The sequence below is a fragment of the Chiloscyllium plagiosum genome, chromosome 1, assembly GCF_004010195.1.
Source record: "Chiloscyllium plagiosum isolate BGI_BamShark_2017 chromosome 1, ASM401019v2, whole genome shotgun sequence".
Lineage (NCBI taxonomy): Eukaryota > Metazoa > Chordata > Chondrichthyes > Orectolobiformes > Hemiscylliidae > Chiloscyllium > Chiloscyllium plagiosum.
In genome coordinates, this window is record NC_057710.1 from 62,427,751 (window position 1) to 62,446,308 (window position 18,558).

The 18,558-nt window shown below is 40.5% G+C and overlaps 1 protein-coding gene across 1 annotated transcript in view; it reads left to right on the forward strand.

The window, feature by feature from the left end:
- The first annotated feature begins 7,670 nt into the window (after positions 1 to 7,670).
- tars1 (threonyl-tRNA synthetase 1) overlaps positions 7,671 to 18,558 on the forward strand; it is a 46,184-nt gene continuing 35,296 nt past the window's right edge. The window contains exons 1-3 of the mRNA XM_043688143.1: positions 7,671 to 7,785; positions 10,180 to 10,254; positions 17,550 to 17,740. Of these exons, the coding sequence (XP_043544078.1) occupies positions 7,732 to 7,785; positions 10,180 to 10,254; positions 17,550 to 17,740 (320 nt within the window). The 5' untranslated portion in view covers positions 7,671 to 7,731. The remainder of the gene's footprint in view (positions 7,786 to 10,179; positions 10,255 to 17,549; positions 17,741 to 18,558) is intronic.

The following is an 18,558-nucleotide window of genomic DNA, read 5'->3' on the forward strand; positions in this document are numbered from 1 at the left end:
GCAGAATTAGACAAATTGGTCGATCAAGTATGCTTCGCCATTTGATCTTAGCTGATTAGCTGCGGCTAAGATTGAGAAGGTTTTGCAGATGGGATCATTAAAACAAATATTAGATCAAGATATGACAGAGTAGCTCAATTCCTCAAGATTGAAGTATCACCGGCCACCGCATCTGGAAAGATTAAGGTTATTCTGTATTTTCTGTGAGAGATGAAATTCTACCTTTACAAACAGAGAAATCAAAATCATCAAGGATGTGAATGTACAAATTGAAGATGCTGCAGCTGGAGCTCCTCTGCTGCTCCCATTCTTTTTCTTTCATTTTTTTCCTCCTCTCCTCCCTTCTCGAGGCCTCGGACACCTGGCCCTGACTAATGGAGCAGGATTGGCAGAAATGCCAGAGGCCAGAGTGGGGGACACCGGTGACCAGTGGCCCAATGTGGAGTATAGTGGCAGCCAACAGTCAGACCATGTGGAGGCCGCCTGTGTTGGTCTGGTGCAGAGAGCCTTTGGAGAGAGACTGTGATAAATATCTTTTTAACTTTGCTTCTTGTTTTTTTGACCTGTGGTTATACTGTGCAGTGCTGTAATATAACTTTTTTTTTGTCTGCATTTCTCTATTCTGTAACTAAGGAGTGTACCTAGGTACCTTTGTACCTAAGATTGCGCTGTAAGTGGCAACTTATAAACTTTTCACTGTACCCATTTGAGTACGTGTGACAATAAAGCTAATTCAATTCAATTCTTTGATCAGATGGGCTGAGGAATGGCAGATGCAGTTAAATTTAGATAAATGTGAGGTGCTGCATTTTGGAAAGGCAAATCAAGCAAGAGTTACATACTTAATGGTGATGTCCCGTGGAGTGTTGCTGAACAAAGAAACCTTGGAGTGCAGGTTCATAGTTCCTTGAAAGTGGAGTTGCAGGTAGACAGGATAGTGAAGAAGATGTTTGGTATGCTTGAGTTTTTTAAAAAAAAATTGAATTAAAAGCTTGTCAGTAGTGCCTGTGTAACCATTGTTGATTGCTGTAACAAACCATCTAATTCACTAATGTCCTGTAAGTTAGGAAATCTGCTATCCTTACCTAGCCTGGCCACATGTGACTCCACATCCGGTCTCCCTGGTATAGGAAGCATGTTGTGAAACTTGAAAGGGATCAGAAAAGGTTTACAAGAACGTCGCCAGGGTTGGAGTGTTTGACCTATAAGGAGAGGCAGAATTAGCTGGGGATGTTTTTCCTGGAGTGTCCGAGGCTGAGTGGCAACCTTTATAGAGGTTTATGAAATCATGAGAGGCATGGATAGGTTGAATAGACAAGGCAAAAGTGAGGACTGCAGATGCTGGAAACCAGAGCTTAGATTAGAGTGGTGCTGGAAAAGCACAGCAGGTCAGGCAGCATCTGAGGAGCAGGAAAATCGACTTTTCGGCCAAAAGCCCTTCATCAGACAAGGTCTAAGTAGACAAGGTCTTTTCCCCAGGGTGGCGAGTCCAGAACTTGAGGGCATAGGTTAAGGATGAGAGGGGAAAGATATAAAAGGAACCTAAGGGGCAATATTTTCATGCAGAGGGTGGTGCATGTATGGAATGAGCTGCCAGAGAAAGTGGTGGAGACTGGTACAATTACAACATTTAAAAGGCCTCTAGATGGGTATATGAATGGGAAAGGTTTAGAGGGATATGGGCCAAATGCTGGCAGATGGGACTAGATTAATTTAGGATATCTAGTCAGTATGGATCAGTTGGACCGAAGGGTCTGTTTTGATGCTGTACAGCTCTGTGTCTCTGATTCAATTCAATTGGATTCAATTCAAATCAATTCATAACCTTTTAATGTAGTTGAATAAGCCGAGAAGCCTTATAGAAGCATTATCAAGCTTTGTAAGACTCAGAGCTACATGAAATGTTAGGGCAATTGACCCAAGTTTAGCCAAAGATATAGGTTTTAAGGAGGAATTTAAAAGAGAAAAGTGAGGTTTGGTATCTTTCCATAGCTTGGGACTGGGGCATCTGAGGATGCAGCCACTAGCAATGGAGCAATTAAAACTAGGGAGTCCTTTTTTTTTATTTGTACATGGATGTAGGTATCACTTTCTAGGCCAGTTTTTATTGCTGAGTCGGTAATTAAGAGTCAACCACATTGATTTGGTCTGGAGTTGCCTGTAGACCAGACTAGGTAAGGATTTCCTTACCTCAAAGACATTAGTGAAGTAGATGGGTTTTTACGGCAATCATCAATGGCTCCATAGGCACTTACTGGCAACCTTTTAATTCAGAATTTTGTTAAAACTCAAGTTTCACCAAATGACATGGTGAGATTCAAACCCACTTTCCCAGAGCAATAGCTTGGGACATTATTGCTATGCCACCATAATCCCTAAATTCCCAAGATGTACAAGGGGCCATTGTTATTAAAGCACAGACCTCTCAAGAGGGCTGTGTAGCTCAGAATATTACAGAGATAGGGAGGAGTGAGCCCATGGATCAAAAAGCTGGAAAATAAAACAAAGTTAATCCTAATGTGTGAAATCCACGTTCTCCAATTTTGCAGTATTGTTGGAGATTGTGCGCTGCAGGAAACCTACTAGCCCTAAAAGACCAGCTGCCTTATAAAGGAAGTGCACAGATTGTTGCGATGTAAATGCTTGCAAAATGAACTCCAGTATAGACTGAGGGATCCAGTCTGACAAGAGATGTTTTTGTTGCAGATGGACATAAGGAACCATGGAAATATGAAAAATAAGAGCTGGAGTCAGTCATTCAAGCCCTTCAAACTTGCTCCATCGTCCAGTACAACCATTGTTGATTTCAAGAGGGCATAGGTTTAGGGTGAGAGGGGAAAGATATAAAAGGGACCTAAGGGGCAACTTTTTCACACAAAGGGTGGCATATGTGTGGAATGAGCTACCAGAGGAAGTGTTGGAGGCTGGTACAATTACAGCATTTAAAAGACATCTGGTTGGGTGCATGAATAGAATAGGTTTAGAGCGATATGGGCCAAGTACTGGACTAAATTAATTTAAGATATCTGGTCAGCATGGATGAGTTGGAGTAAAGGATCTGTTTCCATGCTGTACATCTCTAAAACTCTAATAGCCTGTTCCTGTTTCCCTTCTTATTTAATCCCTTTAGTCCTGAATGCTATATGCAATTTCTCCTTGAAATCATAAAAGCGTTTCAATTTTTACTCTCTATGGTAGCAAATTCCACAAGCTCGTTCACTCTCGAACTGAAGAAGTTTCTCCTCATCTCAGCACTAATTGGTTCTTCCCACATCCTTAGACTGTGTCCCTTGGTTCTGCATTCCCCACCTTTAGGAACATTCTTCCTGCATCGAGCCTGTCTGGTCCTATTGAATTTTATAGGTTACTATGAGATTCCCTCTCATTCTTCTAATGACTTGTGTACAGTATTTATTCCTGACCGATTCAACCTTTTCTAATACATGAGTCCCACTATCCTAGGAATTAATCTGGTGTATCTTCGCTGCACTCCCATTATATAGCAAGAACATCCTTCTTTTGATAAAGATACCAAAACTGCACACAACTTTCAAGTATGGTCTCATCAGGCCATATACATTTTCAGCAAGACATGTCTGCTTTGTACTTGAATCATCTCATCACGAAGGCCACCATATTATTTGCCCTTTTTACCACTTGTTGCACTTGCATGCATACTTTAAGCAATTGGTGTAAAAGGAACCCAGGTCTCATTGCACATTCTCTATCTCAAATTACAGCTATTTAGATAATCTGCCTTGCTCTTTTTGCTACCAAAGTGGATAGCCTCACATTTATCCACATTACACTGTATGACTGCATCTGCCCACTCACTTGTTAAAATTGGATGTCAGAAAGCCAGGTGAATTGTTAGGAGCATCTCTGCATCCTCCTGACAATTCACACGGCTTTGTGACATCTGTAAGTTTTGAGTATTACACTTAATTCCCTCATCTAAATCATTAACATATATTATGAACAACTGGGGGTGGAGGACTGATCCTTATGGTACCCATTTATTCCAACGTGGTCCAGTGGGGCCAGTCTGCCTTGAAGAACTATCTCAGAGAAAAGGTTAACCTTGGGCATCTGGACCTGAGGATCTGGCTCCTATGCAACAAGAAATGGAATGACTGAACACAAGTGGTCATTGCCAACACTGTGGCTTCTGCTCTGTCTCTGCGTTGCACTGCAGACTCAAAAGCCTTACTGACCTCATGTGGATTCTCCCCATCTGCCATTCCTGTGAGAATGCAACAACTCCAGAAAATCCAGGAGCTCACAAAAGCACTTTCATATACATTTGAGTACAATGCTATTTACTAGAACAAGTTGCAAAATTTGAGCTTACCTGACCCTTTAAATAAAGTGACAACAAGGTCCATTTTTCTGTTTCATGCTTTTCTCAAAAGGGGACAATGCAGATACTGGAAAAGCGCAGCAGGTCAGGCAGCATCCAAGGAACAGGAGAAGGGCTTATGCCCGAAACGTCGATTCTCCTGTTCCTTGGATGCTGCCTGACCTGCTGCGCTTTTCCAGCAACACATTTTCCGCTCTGATCTCCAGCATCTGCAGTCCTCACTTTCTCCACAATGCAGATACTGCCTAGATTTTTATTTTCTCAATTTGGATTTGTGGCATTGCCTCAACTGCTGTGAATGCAATCTCAGACACCCACAACTCTGTAGAAAACTGCAGTTACTGCACATGTAGCAGCAAGACACACAGCATCTGGGAAATCCATGTAGACTTGCATAATGTTTCATGCCTTAACAAAATGCATAGAATTCATATAGTGCAGAAAGAGACCATACAGCCCATCAAGTCTGCACTGATCCTCTGAAGAGTATACCGTCCAGACTCACCGAATCCTGTAACCCTGGATGGGGCTTTTTGAAACATGGCTCCCCACCTAACCTCCACATTCTTGGACACTATGAGGCGGTTTTTAGCATAACCAATCCACCTAACCTCCACATCTTCGGATTGTGAGGAAACCTTTGCACCCGGAGGAAACCCATGCGGACATAGGAAAATGTGCAAACTCCACACAGTCACCCAAGGCTGAAATTGAACCTGTGTCCCTGGAACTTATTTTAAAGAGTCACCCTTAACCAATAAAGGCTTAAAGTGGAATTGGAACCTGCAGGTAAGCTATGTTACTACAACTTGCTGGAATACTAACATTCAGCCTTTCCTTATATTTGAACTTTAAAGAAAAAAAACAGCCATTGTTTGTACATTGGAGGAGTTCCCTGTGTAGGCAGAATTCATATCTCTCGTGGGATCTGTTTGTACCTGCCAAGATCCAATGTCTCCCCAATCAGAAAAAAACATGCTTCTGCAGTGCTTTAATGTTTTAGTCACTTCAGTTTAGTGAATGTCAAATAGACTTTAGGACTTAAAATCATTTGGCAGAATTGTCAGCATAAAGGATAATAAAATCATGAGGAGCATGGATAGGATGAATAGCAAAGGTCTTTTTTTTTTGGGTGGGGGAAGTCCAAAACTAGAGGACATGGGTTTAAGGTGAGAGAGGAAATCATAGCAGGACTTACACACTAAATGGTAAGGTCCTAGGGAATGTTGCTGAGACCTTGGTGTGCAGGTTCACAGATCCTTGAAAGTAGAGTCGCAGGTAAATAGGATAGTGAAGAAGGCATTTGGTATGGTTTCCTTTATTGGTCAGAGCATTGAGTACAGGAGTTGGGAGGTCATGTTGTGGCTGTACAGGATGTTGGTTAGGCCACATCTTGGAATATTGTGTGTAATTCTGGTTTCCTTCCTATCGCAAAGATGTTGTGAAACTTGAAAGGGTTCAGAAAAGATTTACAAGGATGTTGGAGGATTTGACCTAAAGGGAGAGGCTAAATAGGCTGGGGCTGTTTTCCCTGCATGTATGGAATGAGCTGCCAGAGGAAGTGGTGGAGGAGGGTACAATCCCAACATTTAAAAGGCATCTGGGTGGATATATGAATAGGAAGAATTTAGAGGGATATGGGCCAAATGCTGGCAAATGGGACTAAGTCAGGTTAGTATATCCGGTTGGTACAACAAGTTGGACTGTGACTGTTTCTGTGCTGTATGCCTATGTGACTATGTATTCCAAAGATTACATTGCCGAGCAAAATTTAAGGAGACCACAACTGTGTTTTGGCTGTTAGTGTGATTCACATCCAGTCTAGTCAGCATGAGAGACATGCAACTAAAGTTGAATTCTCTGTAGTGAACATATTAGGCAGTGCAGATAGCATTGGTTCTGTGAGAAATAGTCGTCTGACCTGTTCAGGTAGCATTGACAAAGCTACTGCCCCCAGTAAGACACTGCTGGAGAAGTCATTTGGTATACATGCTTTTATTGATCAGTGTATTGATAGAGAAGCTGGGATGTCATGCTGTTGCTGTACAAGACATTGTTTGTCAACTTTTAGAGTATAATGTGCAATTCTGGTCTCCCTGCTGTAGGATGTTGTGAAAATTGAAAGGATTCAGAAAAGGTTTACAAGAATGTTGCCAGGGTTGGAGGGCTTAGGCTCGAGGGAGAGGCTGAATAGGTTTGGGCTATTTTCCTTGCAGCGTTGGAGGCTGAGGGATGACCTTGGAGAGATTTATAAAATGATGAGGGACATGGATAGCTAGGGTCTTTTTCCTGGGTATTGGAATAGGAAGGGTTTGGAAGGATATGGGTCAATTGCTGGCAAATTTGCAGCGTTGGAGGCTGAGGGATGACCTTGGAGAGATTTATAAAATGATGAGGGGCATGGATAGCTAGGGTCTTTTTCCTGGGGTGGGGAAGTCCAAAGCTAGAGGGCATAGGTTTAAGGTGAGCGGGGAAAGATATAAAAGGGACCTAAGGAGCAATGTTTTAAAGGAAAGGGTGGTGCGTTCATGGAATCAGCTGCCAGAGGAAGTGGTTAAGGCTGGTACAAATACAGCATTTAAAATGCATCAGGATGGGTATTGGAATAGGAAGGGTTTGGAAGGATATGGGTCAATTGCTGGCAAATGGGACTAGATTAATTTAGGATGTCTGATCGACATTGACAAGTTAGGGTCAAGGTTAGAGTGTTGCTGGAAAAGCACAGCAGGTCAGGCAGCATCTGAGTAGCAGGACAATCAATGTTTCTGGCAAGAATCCTTCATCAGGAATAAGGCTGGAAGTGCAATAGATGGAATGAAGAAGGGGTAAAGGTGATAGGTCGGAGAGGAGGCTGGAGCAGATAGGTAGGAAGGACAATTGACAGGTGGGACAAGTCATGAGGATCTCTTGTCCTGTATAACTGTATCCCTGTAACGCTGGGACTAGAGATCAGTCATGATTTGGAGATGCCAATGTTGGACTAGGGAATACAAAATTCAAAATCACACAACACCAGGTCATAGTCCAACAGGTTTATTTGGAAGCACTAGCTTTCGGAGTCCTGCAACCACCTGATGAAGGAGCAGCACTCCGAAAGCTAGTGCCGGACTATAACCTGGTGTTGTCCGATGTTTAACCAGAGATCAGTGAACCGTCACACAGATACACGGGCTGCAACAGTAACCAATCAGAGAGAAGCGCGTGAGGGTGGGAACCAGCACATCATTGGCCAGATCATAGGTCCGTCAACGCCTTCCCAGCCAATCAATGGCCCTGCAATGCTACTCCGTGATTGGCTGATGGCCCAGTGGTGACGGAGTTCCGGTGTGCTGTCGGGAGGAGGTAACGGTTGCATCAGTCTGAGCCGGGCGATGGAGGCTGAGCTGGTGACAGAGAAATTGCAGGCCATGGATGTCGACGACCAGGTGAGTGCTATGGAGCTCCGCACCAGGGCCTTCCCGCATGGTGTCTGTGTTAGGGAGCGCAGAGAGCAGTCACTGGAATCAGCGGGATATCTGCCATTTCTCCTCCCGATGACTGTCCCCGGGGGTACCCCAGCTCACGACATTTAACGTGTGCGCCCTTCCTTTCTGAGTCCTTCCCAAATGCACCATCTCTCACTTTCACGGATTAAATTCCGTTTGTCAATTTCCAGACCAGCTGGTCCCTATTATTCTGGAGCCTCAAGCATTCCTCGTTATTCTCCATATCACCAATTGCTGTGGTTCTGTTCGCCGAGCTGGAAGTTTTTGTTTCGTCCCCTGTCTGGGTGACATCCTCAGTGCTTGGGACCCTCCTGTGAAGCGCTTCTGTGGTGTTTCCTCCGGTGTTTATAGTGGCCTGTCCCTGCCGCTTCCGGTTGTCAGTTTCAGCTGTCCGCTGTAGTGGCCGGTATATTGGGTCCAGGTCAATGTGTTTGTTGGTGGAGTTTGTGGATGAATGCCATGCTTCTAGGAATTCAACGAGCACCCGAGCTACAAATCTTCTCACAAACTTTGAATATCACCAATTTTCTGGAAATCTGCTGAGCATGCCTTCTACATTCATGTCTAGGTCATTAATATACATAATGTACAGTAAGGGATCCAGCTCCAAACCCTGCATTCATCACTGGGTATAGGCTTCCAGTCACAAAGAAAGCCCTTTTACTATCACCCTCTGCTAATTTGGGTACCAATTTAGTAAATAGCTCTGGATTCTATAAGCTTTTAGCTTCTTAACTAGTCTGTCATGCAAGACCTTGTTAAAAGCCTTACTGAAGTCTATGCATGATGTAGAGATGCTGGTGTTGGACTGGGTTAGACAAAGTCAGATGTCGCAAGTCACCAGGTTATAATCCAACTAATTTATTTAAAATCCCAAGCTTTCAGAATTCTGCATTGCCACTGCACCTGTCAAAGGAGCAGTGCTCTGAAAGCTTGTGATTTTAAATAATAGCTTCTTGTTTTGTGACTTTTGACAAAGTCCGTTAGACGACATCAACTGCACTACCCTCATCTACACACCTAGATGTCACCTCAAAAAATTAAATTAATCTCCTCTTTTAAAACCACACTGACTATCCCCTCCAAGTTCATACTGGTTCTGCCTCAAATTTTTTTCCAATTGTTTTTCTACCACAGATGTCAGACTGGTCAGTAATTTGCTGGTTTATCCCTATCATCTTCTTGAATAACTGTTCCAAATGAGCTGTTCTCCAATTCTGTGGTATCCCTCTTTGGACGCAGAGGATTTTGTCTTTGTTCATGAGTCACTGAATGTTAACGTGCAGGTGAAAGACAAATGGCATGTTAGCCTTTATTGCAGGATAGTTTGAGTCTCAGTAAAAATGTCTTGTCTTGCGACGAGTTTACACGTGACCACATCTAGAGTATTGTGTGCTAAATCTGTCCTTGTACATGAATATTATACATGTCATAAATGCAATAGTCTCCCAGACTGATTGCAAAGATACAGGGATTGTTGTTGTATGAGGAAAGTTTAATCGACTGGGCTTGAATTCAGTAGAACTAAAAAGAATCAGAGGTGATTGTATTCAAACATACAAACTTGTTTCAAGTATATTTGTTTCACATACAAAGTTCACACATGAATCAGCACAGAAGGCTGCTTCCCCAGACTGGGATTTGATCAAGAGCTGAGCTGAGGTGGAATTTTTTCAGAAGGTGGTGATTTTTTTGAAATCTCTGCCCCAAGGGGTTGCAAATGCTCATTTATGATGTAGTACATTCATGTGGCGATAATGTAGAAAAATGGTGTTGAAGTAGATCAGCCATGATCTCATTAAATGATGGAGTATGCTTGAAATTACAACTGACTTCAACACTAACAAGCATATTCTATTCACAAGACCTTCTGAGTATTGTTCAGGAATGAAAACCATGAGAGGTTTCTCTTTACAGATCTATTGACATGTTGTACTGCTTCGATTGCCACATGACCTTAGATTAGATTTGCCACCTCTGATCTCTGGTGGAAGGCTGTCCTGGGGTTTTACCGTGCAAGGTTAGCAAATGTTATATTTACCTTGTAAAAGTTTGATTGCTTATTGTTGTGTACCTTTTGTGGTTTTGCATCTGTAACTAATGCACAAAAAAGTCTGGCAAACAGGTGACCAATTTTGAGGTAGAGAGGAAATCTGAGGTGGGTGAGGGTCTGGATCTCAATAGTTATTTTGAAACAATTTACAGGCCTATCGATTATCAGAATTCAGGTAACTGGTAGTAAAAATGTAAAACTATTTTATCCACTGAGAACCTGTAAGTAGGATCACTGCACAACATAAAAATTAATATTTTAATTATTTTCTGTGCCTTTAGCCTAAAGTTACATCTGAGAAACAGAAAGGCAAGAAGAAAAGCGTTAAGGAAGGTGGTGATGCAATGAGAGCGGAGGTGAGAGCTGCTTCTGTAACCTTTTCGTATGGAAAACAACCATGTGAAATGGAAATATAGCTAATTAATGTGGTTGTCTATTCAGATTAATAGCAATTAATACCAATTCTTTGGTATTCAGTTCTTTTGTTTACATTGATTTTGGTGTACAGAGGAACCTTGATCATCCAAAGGAGACGGGTGGGTATTATTTCCGCCAAATTCTGGACAATCGAATACTGAATAACATCAGGACCTTGCGATCTTGCTGTATAATCGGATATTCGGATAATCGCATGCCAGCTAATCAAGGTTCCTCTGTATCTGCTCTCTACAACGCTGTGATTCTACACTGATTTTTTTTTATTGCCTCAGTCTATTTCATACATAGAGTCATAGAGATGTGCAGCACAGAAACAGACTCCTCAACTCAACTCATCCAGGCCAATCAGATATCCTCTATTTGTCCAGTCCATTTGCCAGTATCTGGCCCATTTCCCTCCAAACCCTTCCTATTCTTATAGCCATCCAGATGCCTTTTAAATGCTGTAATTGTACCAGCCTCTGCCACTTCCTTTGGCAGCTCATTCCATACATGCATCATCCTCTACTTGAAAAAGTTGTCTTTTAGGTCCCTTTTACATCTTTTCCCTCTCACTCTGAACCTATGCCCTCTAGTTCTGGATTCCCTCATCCCAGCGAAAAGACCTTGTCTATTTTTGCTATCCATGCCCCTTGTGATTTTATAAACCTCTATAAGACCATAAGACGTAGATGTAGAAGTAAGGCCAATCAGCTCATCAAGTCCACTCCACCATTTCATCACGGATGGATGGGCATTTCAACTCCGCTTACCCAGTCGCCCATTAGCCTCTGATTCTCCAGGGAAAACAGTCTCAGCTAATTCAGCCTCTCCCTATAGCTCAAATCTTCCAACTTTGGCAACATCCTTGTAAATCTTTCCTGAACCCTTTAAAGTTTCACAACATTCTTCCGATAGGAAGGACACCAGAATTGCACAAAAGGACTAGGTGCAGAATAATTTTAAAGCAAGAAACCTTTGAATTCATATAGCATGCTGCTGTATTGTATCTTTGACTTATATTGAAGGACTTCAAGTAGGATTAGTTGCTTGAAGTGCAATAATTGCATGAATGTGATTATACAAATTATTTTCTAAATTGATGATGCAACATTGAGAAAGTGTTAGAGGGAATATTGGAGTTATCTTTCAAGTGAAATGCTAAGGTGAAACCCCTGTCTGCTCTTGGATGGGTGTAAAAATGCTTGGTGTCTTGATCAATATTTATCACTCAATCAATTTTAATCAAGCAGAATATCTGGTTCTAAAGGATACAAGTACCACTCCAAAAGCAGCAATTAATTGAGAAAGTGGAAGAAGAGGAGGGACTCGAGACAATTTCCATCACCATGGAAGTAGTGCTGAGAAATTGGCAGAGCTGTGTTCTGACAGGTGCCTGGGACCTGATGGATGTATTCCTAGGGTCTTAAGAAGTGGTTAGTGAAATAGCTGATGGAATGATTTACATTTTTAAAACTCCCTTGATGAGAATTGGTTCCATTACCTTTGGTGACTGTCACTCCTTTATTCAAAAAATGAAGGGATGGCAAACAGGAAACTATGGGCCAGTTAGCTTAGAAAATGTTAGAAGCTGTTATTAAAAAAAAAAATAACAGGGCTTTTGCATATGTTCAAGGTAATCAGACACAAGGTAATCAGTCAACATGGTTTATAAAATTTAAATCATTTTGATCGATTACTTGGTGGTAACACATGATGCAGACTAATGATGGATGGACTGCATTTAGATTTCCAAAAGATACGTTTTATGAAGTGTGATATCACAGATTACTGCATAAAGTAAAAGCTAATGGTGTGGGGGTTACTATAATGGCAGGGGTAGATTGGCTGGCTAATAGTAAGCAGTGAGTAAGCCTTAGTGGCTCTTTTTAAGGATGGCAAGTTGTATGAGTGATACACACTAGGATTGTTTATAATTGTATAAATGATTTAGGTGAAAGGAAGGAAGGCCAATATTACTGACCGCACGATGATAAGTGGGAAAGTAAGATGTGAAGAGGGCATAAGGAGATTACAAGAAGATAAGTTAAATGAGTGGCCAAGGATGTGGCAAATGGAGTACAATGGGAGAAAATGTGAACGTAGAACAATACAGTACAGGAACAAGCCTGTTAGCCCTCTTTCCTCCTTTTAAAGATTCTTCTCAAAAACTACCTGTTTGCCTAAGCCTTTGTATGTGTCTAAAGATTTACTTGTGTAACTTTAAAATATAATGCCTCTATGAAGTGCCTTGGAATATTTTATTCTGCAAAGTTGCAATATAAATACAATTTATTGTTTTATTTCCTGTGCAGCATTCATTAAACAGACATAAGAAAAACAGCCAGTTTAATCTTTGAATCAAAGAGGACTGAACTTGAGAGAGTTTCCTGCAGTTCGCATATTACAAGATGTTTTATTTATGCCTGATCTGCTGAGCAAGCATGTAGAACTCACTTTAATAACTTAGTTGAAGATAAAACATTTCACAGCAATGCATTATAGTCACTATAGTTGTTAACCTGCCTTAGGGGCTGAATGGCTGAAGATGGCTGAAATGTTAATTTTTGAGTATGTTACCTGTTACCCACTAACTCAAACAGGGACTTGAGGTTAAGTAAGAGAATTAATAGATTAATAAGAATGAGCACCATTATGTACTCCAGCTATTAATGCACTTCCTTGGTGCTGAGTCTTGCAAATTATGAAATAAGACAATTGCTGCGAACGTTAAATATATAGTATATTTGATTATTGCTATTTGTTCTGAACTTAATTTCTTTGTTACAGTTGACTTCTCAGTTACTTTTGTCCCATCTTCGTGTTTAAAAAAGGACTTCCATTTTCATGATATTTAACCACAAGATATAGGAGTACAATTAGGCCATCGGCCCACCGAGGTTTAACTCCATTCTCCTGCCTTTTCCCTGTAATCTTTGATCCCCTTCCCAGTCAAGAACTTATCCATCTCTGTCTTCAATATAATTAATGAGTTGGCCTCCAAAGCCCTCTGGGGCAATGAGTTCCACAGGTTTACCACCCTCTGGCTAAAGAAATTCCCCTCATCTCATTTCTAAAGAGCCATCCTTCACACCAAAGCTGTGCTCTCGGGTCCGCGCCTCTTCTACAGTTAGAAACATCTTCAAGGCCACTCTATCCAAGCCTCTTAGTATCGTGTAAGTTGTAATCACATCCCCCTGCACATCCTTTGAAACTCATAAGTTTGAGTGAAGATCTGTAGCTCGGGTGCTCGTTGTTGTGGTTCTGTTCGCCGAGCTGGAAATTTTTGTTGCAAACGTTTCGTCCCCTGTCTAGGTGACATCCTCAGTGCTTGGGACCCTCCTGTGAAGCGCTTCTGTGGTGTTTCCTCCGGCATTTATAGTGGCCTGTCCCTGCCGCTTCCGGTTGTCAGTTTCAGCTGTCCGCTGTAACAAAGTGTTTCCAGATCGAGGCTGGAAAACAACGGATTCTTTGTCCTTTGGAACTCTTGAGAGGCCATCAATTTGCATAATGCCATTTTCCTTTATATCAGCTGATCTCATTACACTTGAAGGGGACAGGTCCAGAGCAGAGCCATAGCCTTCCCTGTAATGCAACTCTGTCTTTTGCTCAGCCTGAAAATTAAAAATCAAAATAATGATCCCACATTAAGAGTATAAATTGAATATGTTAGTTTAGGAATAGATAGTGCATGTTAGTATCAATACAGGTCTAATACCAGGACCAGGTCCTGACTTAGCCTTAACAATGCAGTAAAAAATGGAGATACCTAACCTTTCTTAGCTGTAAGGTTGTGTTTTTGTGTGTAAATTAAACAGTTACTGTAACATTTGGAACTAGGTCAAGTGGGAGCACATGTGGCATGCACACACACATGCCTTAAAAATAAGCTGCCAGAGAGATCTCCAAATGCAAGAAAATAGTTTTTAAAAAGCATCTTCATTTTAGGTCCGTAATTACAGATTAAACTGAATTTCTGAAATCTAAAATTATTATATTAATAGAAAATCTACTACAAAATGTCATGTAAATGATATACTGAAGGATAACACTATGCTGGGGTACATTAAATATAGAACCATTAAAATATACAGAGAGAATAATGTATCCGTTAGCAAAGTGCTTATATAAATGCAAACCACTTTGGTGATAAAATAACAGTCATACCTTTATTCTAAAATCTCCTTGGCTTAGGGAACGCTTTGAATAAGAACTGGATATTAAACTGGAAAGAGTAAACATAACACATATTAGTATAAATACGTAAATGTACAGATTATTTCAGGAAAGGAGTGGGAAAATTACATACAATTCTTAATACACAATCCATCACTTTCAATCCAAAAAGCACAAGATTGATAGTTACACTTCAATAATTATCACAAAACATTTAATAAATTTAATTTAAAAATCTGCCTTGTAGTTTGAAAACGTAACTGATGTTGTCAATGAATGATTCACAGTCAATTGTCACATAGCTGGCTTTCTATTTCACTCAATGTAATCTTAAAAATATTTGGCCAGCATTATATCAAGGATATATAATCAGTTGCTAGCAGCTCATCATGGACTCTTTTGACTCGAAGGGCAAATGCTTTTATTCAAAATACAAAAACAGTGAAAATGTACAACATGCTTTCACTGCATCATTGACAAATTAATTTCAGTAGCCTACTGGCAATAAGAAGTTTCTGAATAGTTAAACCCATTGACAGGTGCATGAGATTCAAGGGCAAAATCAATGATGAGTCTGCAGTAAGCTAGATCTCCTTTGGAACTTTGATAATAATTTAATTATCATTCATATTCAGCAGGGGAAAACGTAAGCTATCGCAGTACGTTGCTTCCACATTAAAAAAAAGAGTTACCAGCAACATGAAAACATAAAAAGCCAAATACTGTGGAGCTGGCAATTTAAAACAAACCCAGATTGCTGAAGAAACTCAGCAGGCCTGGGAGCATCTGTGAAAAAAGAAAATATTGTGAATTCGAGATGACTTCTTCAGAACAAAAGGAACATACAGGACTCAAACTATGAACTCTGATTCTCTCCCAATGTTTAAACATACTTCAATATTGTTTGAAAGCAATAGAATTTATTTTGTAAGAAAATGTTGTTTCAGAATTTTGGCATTATGAGCATAGAACCTAACTTGCCTGAAACTTAGTTAATTCAAATCACTCATTATTTACACCAATCACTATTTAATCACATTTTTCCTGTCGGAAACAAATCTCATCCACTAGTAGGGCAATATTTAAGAATAATTTATACATTATAATAAATATTGCTGAATTTCTGAATGAAAGCATTGCAAGAATCTATTATTTTGTCCTATTGGACGTGATTAGACGTATGGTACCAATGTACCTTGAGTGCTCACTTGTACCACAACAAAGTGACCGTTCTTGACTTGTGAGGTTAGCTGTAAAGTATCAACAGGAATCTTTGCCTATAGCATCCAGTCCAGTCCCCAATCCAGATACGTACACAAACAATGCATACACCCAATATACTTGCTTGAAAGCGATAAGAACTGGGAAAAGGAAATAATTCCTGCACTCCCTCCAACCTATGAGTTATGAGGATTACTGTAATATTCTAACTGTTGCCATCGCTAAGTTCTATCCATGGATTTTCCTGACCTATAACTATTTGCTGCCCTAATCAAACACAGAAAATGCTGTAAAAAACCCAGCAGATCGGACAGTATCGGTACAGGCAGATATGGAGTTAACGTTTCAAGTCTCATATGATCCTTATCCAGAGTTCTGAAGAAGGATCATATCAGACTTGAAACATTAACTTGTTCAAATTTTGGGTGAAGATTTGTAGCTCGGGTGCTCGTTGTTGTGGTTCTGTTCGCCGGGCTGGAAATTTTTGTTGCAAACGTTTCGTCTCCTGTCTAGGTGCCATCCTCAGTGCTTGGGAGCCTCCTGTGTAGCGCTTCTGTGGTGTTTCCTCCGGTGTTTATAGTGGCCTGTCCCTGCCGCTTCCAGTTGTTAGTTTCAGCTGTCCGCTGTAGTGGCTGGTATATTGGGTCCAGGTCTATGTGTTTGTTGTTGGAGTTTGTGGATGCGTGCCATGCTTCTAGGAATTCCCTGGCTGTTCTTTGTTTGGCTTGCCCTATAATGGTAGTGTTGTCCCAGTCGAATTCATGTTGCTTGTCGTCTGCGTGTGTGGCTACTAAGGATAGCTGGTCGTGGCGTTTCGTGGCTAGTTGATGTTCATGGATGCGGATCGTTAGCTGTCTTCCTGTTTGTCCTATACAGTGTTTTGTGCAGTCCTTGCATGGAACTCTAAATATGGACCCAGAGTCCTCAACCATCGTTCAGATCCTTAGAATGACCCAACCTGCTGTAGTATTATTTTTTGAAGAACTAAGTGCCGTGGAAAGTGTTTTGTGCAGTCCTTGCATGGAACTCTAAATATGGACCCAGAGTCCTCAACCATCGTTCAGATCCTTAGAATGACCCAACCTGCTGTAGTATTATTTTTTGAAGAACTAAGTGCCGTGGAATTTTTTGCATCTTCTTAAACTGGTGGGTGGGCCTGGATTTAACAATTTGTTTAAAAGAGACATCACCTGCTATGCAGTGCTCACTCAACTTAATTTTAAGTATCCACACCCGATCTTGGAATGGAATTGAGCAAGTGGAGCTGATGTATTTTCTTTAAACTATAAAGATTACATTTTTAAGTGTACCTGGTGGTTAGAGTAGCTGAGGCTTTATTAGCAAGTTCTCAGCTTTAAATAAATACTGTTACAATTCAGAGGTTAACTTAATAATCACACTAGCTTTCCAAATAAACCTGTTGGACTATAACCTGGTGTTGTGAGACTTTTAACTTTGACCTCCACATCATATTCAGAGGCTGTCCAGGCTGACTTTTAAGTTAATTAAAGCATTGAATGTACCTACCGTGACTCCGCTATGAATCTTCTAAGTATATGAGAATTTGTGAGAATGTTCAGAAATAAGTGTGATCTATGTATCTATTAACCTTCGTCTGGTTGTGTGCTGCCAATTTGGTCCAAAATCTCCAAACCCATAGCCTTGAGGTTAAAACAAAGCAGATTGAGTTTATGTACTCTGGCTTCTTTAACAATGCTAGTCATACCTCAATTAATGAATGTACCATAAGGAAGACCATCAAGTTTCCTTGTTTTTGATTAAAGTGCTTATTGGAATGATCGTGATTTTTCTCTTTCCTTCCATCCTTTCTCTTTAGTTGGATCCATGGCCAGCATATATTAATGAACGCCTTGAACTGTACCACAAACTCAAAGCTGAAAGTGATTCTATTTTGGCAGAACGTGCTTTGAAAGAGAGTAAACCAATCATCATCACTCTACCAGATGGTAAACAAGTACAGGGAGACTCCTGGAAAAGCACACCTTACCAGATTGCATGTGGAATTAGGTATCGGTTCTAAATTACTGTTTTATTATCATATAGCAGCAGAACAACTAAAGATAAAATATTTTGAAAAAGGAGGAACTGTGGAAAGGATAGAGACTTACTTGAGATGTTAGATGATGTACATAATTGTGGCTTAGAGATTGAAGTGTTAAGATCAGTAGAATGCACTATTGAGCCATAGACAAACCACTTTTAAAAGGAAATTGGATACTTATTTAAAGAGAATACAAAATGAAGCTGTGAGAGGGCATCTTAATATTTGTGATCTGAATAGTATCTTGTATTGCAAATTCTGATTTATTGATGCTGAAACTACATGCAGATTTCTTCTAGTTGATTTGGTGTACAATTTTATTAACTGAGATTCTCATTTAGGCATGTGCCTATTACTTGAAATATTGGAAGCTTCTTAAAATGTTTCTTAAAATGTTTTGATCTTCAGAATATTTTTTAACCTCATTTTAATGCATTAATCATTGATACTTAGCCTGCAGCTGGCTATTCTGTAATTGCCATGCAATATGCACATTAGGTTTTGCCCCAGATTCCTAATTCCCAACCTTGATATTAGTTTTCTACCCTGGCAGAATTGCTGGTGATCTGCAATCTTCCTCTCACACCCCTGATGCTGTTGTCACTTTCTTGCATGTCCTGTTCCTCCACCTTAGCTGTGGTTGAACTGGTTATGTGGCTCATATTTAATTGTGGAAATGTTATTGATGTACGTAATTAGAATATTTCCAAAGATAACTCATTGTGAGCATGCTTCAATCTAGACAGTGTGACACTGATGCAAGCATAGTTTCTTCATTTAACAA